This window comes from Poromitra crassiceps (assembly GCF_964638095.1).
Source record: "Poromitra crassiceps genome assembly, chromosome: 4".
Taxonomy (NCBI): Eukaryota; Metazoa; Chordata; class Actinopteri; order Beryciformes; family Melamphaidae; genus Poromitra; species Poromitra crassiceps.
In genome coordinates, this window is record NC_139626.1 from 52,900,429 (window position 1) to 52,905,428 (window position 5,000).

At 42.2% G+C, this 5,000-nt stretch overlaps 1 protein-coding gene across 1 annotated transcript in view; it reads left to right on the forward strand.

Annotated features, from left to right (window-relative positions):
• Positions 1-5,000, forward strand: part of LOC310775837 (slit homolog 1 protein-like) — a gene marked incomplete at both ends in the record, with an annotated part of 171,414 nt that overhangs the window by 149,556 nt on the left and 16,858 nt on the right. Inside the window, 4 exons of the mRNA XM_083635964.1 lie at positions 551-645; positions 1,987-2,126; positions 2,739-2,832; positions 4,447-4,584. Coding sequence (XP_083492090.1) covers positions 551-645; positions 1,987-2,126; positions 2,739-2,832; positions 4,447-4,584 — 467 coding nt within the window. The remainder of the gene's footprint in view (positions 1-550; positions 646-1,986; positions 2,127-2,738; positions 2,833-4,446; positions 4,585-5,000) is intronic.

Sequence of the window (5,000 nt, forward strand, 5' to 3'; positions counted from 1 at the left end):
AAGTAACTGGTATAATATTACTGAAATCCTATAAGTAATAAGTTATATTACTGAGTTACTGCTAAAAGTAATGTATTACATGTAATATGTTACTTTTGTAATGAGTTACACCCAACACTGGTCCTGACCGTACACCTTAGCCACAGAGCATCCATTCTGAATCCCTCTAGGTAAAAGTGGCAGAGAACGTACGGTGCAGCATTGTAGGCCAAACCATTGAAAAGATGATTTCCAACGTGTCAATATTTTTTTTTACGTAAAAAAAAGATTGGTTCAGGGACGAGCAGGAAAAGTGGGCGTGGTCGTTTTCATGAGGAGGAGTGATTAATTGGTGCAAAACAAATGATTCATAATTATGAAAAAGCCCGAGTTTGACATTAGTGAGGGCCAAGCATCTACATGAATTAGAAGTTGGAAACCCTCATTAATGTTCTGCTTGCACCTGTATTACTTCCTGCCTTTTAGACACAAGACGTGTGTGTGTGTGTGTTTGTGTGTGTATGCATGTGTGTGTGCGTGTGCATGTGCCTGTGTGTGTGTGTGTGTGTAGGGTAAACACTGTGAGACTCCAGTGGATGCCTGTGTCAGTAATCCCTGCACTAACGGAGGAACCTGCCTCAGCGACGAGCAGACCAGAGGCTTCAGGTAACATGCATCCTGTACACACACACACACATGCATGTGCACACACACACACACACACACACACACACACACACACACACACACACACACACACACATGCATGTGCACACACACACACACACACATGCATGTGCACACACACACACACACACATGCATGTGCACACACACACACACACACACACACACACACACGCATGCACAAAAGCCCAGAGGCCCTACCTCAAAAAAGTAATTTCAGCAGGTTTATCTCTCTCTCTCTCTCTCTCTCTCTCTCTCTCTCTCTCTCTCTCCCTCTCTCTCTCTCTCTCTCTCCCTCCGTCTCTGTTTTTAGCTTTCAATACAAAAACCTTGTGTTTCGAATTGTCATCTTTTTATGCGACATCTAAAATAAAAACCTTCCCTGTACAAAAATCTCCCATGACCCTGAAGCCAAGCCAGCACAGTGTATTTGTCAAATAAATCATCATAATAAATGTGTGAGTCACACGTGTCATTGGAACAATCAAGTTTACTTATAGGGAGCCAAAGTGAACGTCACTTTCTGCTTCAACTTACCAGAGATTTTCATCCGCCATTTATTTTCCCATAGATATTTTGTAAAATGCTTATTCGGAAAAATAGCTTTACTTGGTCACATCAAGCGATTCAGCTATATTTAGAATCGGGAGAGACCATAGAACATTTCACTCCAAAAATAAAAAAAAACAACATTGAAAAAATATTTTCTTTAAATCCGCAATTTTTTTTACGTTTTGGTGGGAGTGAAATGGTCTCTCCTGTTTCTAAATATAGCTGTACTGTTTGGTTTGAAGTCTATGGGAAAATAATTCAGCTCAATAATTCGACTCAAACGTCCACTTGGACGCCAGGATGAACTGCTTAGATTTTGGTGGTCAAAGGTCAGGGTCACTGTGACCTCACGAACGCCATTTTCATGCTCCTTATAACGTGTTATCTCAGGAACGCTTTGATGGAATTGCTTCAAATTTGGCTCAAACGTCCACTTGGACGCCAGGATGAACCGATTCGATTTTGGTGGTCAAAGTCACTGTGACCTCACGACCGCAATTTTCATGCTCGTTAACAAGATATCTCAGGAACGCCTTGACGGAATCCTTATATAAAAGGGAGTAAGTGGGTTCTGGGGTTTTTGGTCACGTTTTTGGTTACCCTTGGCAATTGTGATGTCACTGATGACATCACGTCATTCGAGCAATTGTGGTTTTTGGTTACACACCAATCTTAATCAATCTCAAACACTCAATCACAGTAGATTGCCATAGTTTTCTCCATGTAGCTGTGAATATCACAGTATGTTCCTCTGTTTCTCTGGCTCTAGCTGTGCCTGTGCCTTTGGTTTCCACGGTTCCTTCTGTGAGGTGAATGTGGACGACTGTCAGGACCACGGGTGTGAGAATGGCGCCACCTGTGTGGACGGAGTGGGCAACTACACCTGCCTGTGTCCGCCCTTCTACACCGGTAAGACCCCCACAGACCGCAGCCTCTGTCCCACTTTACCTCCGCGTCTGTCCCAGTTAAGCCGTTCACCGACGTCACTGTTTAGCCGCGCCCATAATGCTGACAGAGCTTAGAAATTAAACAAGCTTTCAATAACTGCACACATCAGTTAATGATCAGTTAATAAACGAGCTTTCAATAACTGCACACATCAGTTTCTCCATTCAAATCATAATGGGATCAGCCTGTTCCATAATATCATACCAAATCACTATCTCTTCCTGTATCTATCTTTTCTCTCGTCTTTCTCTCTCTTCCTCTCTCTCCTTCTCTCTCTCTCTCACACACACACACACACACACACACACACACACACACACACACACACACACACACACACACACACACACACCTCCTTTGCATTGCACTTGAAATTCAAAAAGGTCAAAAGCATAGGTTGAGTATGGTTGAGTCTGTAAATGTGATGTGATTGAGGGATGAGATAACTTATCTCTCTTCACTTCTGTCTCCTCTCTCTCTATGTCTCTCTCTCTCTCTCTCTCTATGTCTCTCTCTCTCTCTCTCTCTATGTCTCTCCCTCTCTCTCTCTCTCTCTCTCTCTCTCCCTCTCAGGTCTGTTGTGTGAGGAAGAGGAGGGTGTGTGTTCTGCAGGTAGAAACCCCTGTCAGCACCAGGCTACCTGCATCAGCACTCCTACTGGCCCCAGGTGACCACAAACACACACATGCGCACCTGCACACGCACACATGCACGCATGTAAAACACACACACACACACACACACACACACACACATACCAACACTACAGTAGGTCACTGCCAGGCTCAGCATAGTTACATCCCAGGTGAGGTGAAAAATACCTACCCCCCCCCACCCCCCCCCCCCCCCCACACACACACACACACACACACACACACACATCTTGCCGTGTTGACCCCCCTCATGTGTACAGTATTGTGTCTATGCGGTGGGGTAAGACCACCAGAAATAAACTCTGGTCCTTGATCCTTCATGGTCTTTGATGGTTGGTCTCTAGAGTTGTGATGATCTTTGTAGAGGTAATGCACACTTCAGTTTGTACTGGTTAACACTCACCAGTAGGAGAGTGACTGCTCAATACCAAGAAGAACTCATAGCACTATGCATATGGGCCTTTTTCACAGCAGCCATTTTGTGTCTAAAAAGCAGCTACGTGCAACCAAAACATTAATGAGGGCCTCAGCACTGGAACACCTAAACGGATTGGAATTTGGAAACCCTCATTCATGTTTTGGTTCCACCTGTGTTCACCCTGTCTTTTAGACACAACATGGCTGTTGTGAAAGAGGGACATTTTTTTCCGGTGAGGCCGGCAAACAGACCAGAGTAGCAAGAAGTAACAATATATATATATATTAGGGGTGTCACGATACACTCAGTTCACGATACGATACGTATCACGATACTGGGTTCACGATAACGATACGATACGATTTTAACAATATTTTTTTAAACTTGAATAATGACAATATATGACTGGAAAAGTAGTATTTTATTTGAAATGCACAAATACAAAACATGCTGTTGTGGGAAATTGTTATTACAATAACAACTAGAAAAAACATGAGATTGGAGATAAGGCTTATCTTGAAATAGAATTAGTTACACCGTCACTTAGATTTACTTTGAACTAAAAGGTTTCTCAGCAGTATAAATTCTCATTATGCATCTTCAGTTTTTCTTCAAACTCAAACAACAAGACTTTTCTTAATCTATTTTTTATGCATCTTCAGTTTTTCCTGTCAAGTAAACAGTTTTGCCACAAACTCAATTGAATGGTTTCTCTCCTGTATAACTTCTCATGTGTCTCTTCAGGGACTTGTTCAACTGAACTACTTTCCACACATTGAACTTCAACAAACAAAGACGTTTCTTAGTCTATTTTTTGAAAAAACAAAACAAAAAAAAAACCTTTTTTTTTTTTTTTGCGATATGAGATTTCATCTCAACGATACATATCGTGACGTTTTACTATCGCGAAATTTCGTGGGACGATATATTGTGACACCCCTAATATATATATATATATATATATATATATATATATAATATTATAATTTATATATAATATATATATAATATTATATATTATACAATATTAATACAATATTTATATAATATTTATATAAGCTCTTTGCTTTGATCTATTTTACCTAAAGCACTTTGAATTATTGCTGTATATGAAATGTGCTATATAAATAAACTTGCCTCGCCGTGTGTGTGTGTGTGTGTGTGTGTGTGTGTGTGTGTGTGTGTGTGTGTGTGTGTGTGTGTTTTTCAGGTGTGTGTGTATCCCAGGCTGGGTGGGGGCAGCCTGCAGCATAGATTATAATGAGTGTTTGCAGCATCGCTGTCAGAACGGAGCCGAGTGTGTGGACCATATGGACGGCTACAGCTGCGTCTGTCCGCCGGGGTACAGGTACTTTGACACACTTTGACTTTAACACTCAACTTCCCACTCAGCTTTCAAATATTCAAACACGTTCACAGGGTTCAGCGTGTCATGTGTCACACCTCATCACATCAGTGCAAATAATGCAGATTTTAGCGAGACAAACAATCAAGCTATAACCTTGCGAGGCAGCTGGATTCGCGCGAGATCATGAAATCATGATCATGTGACACAAATCCATCTAGTTGCCACGCTCCAATCTATTGGTTTGAATCTGAACCACCAGCGGTTCACACCAATCAGCGCCCTAATGAGGCAGCTACGGGCGGGCTTTAGGTGCGACGCCAGGGAGAGCCAGCCCGTGATAGACGTGATCGACAGATGCTTCATCCAATCACCTGCCAGGTACAGATTTTTTGAAAGTGCCCCGCACTTTGAAACGG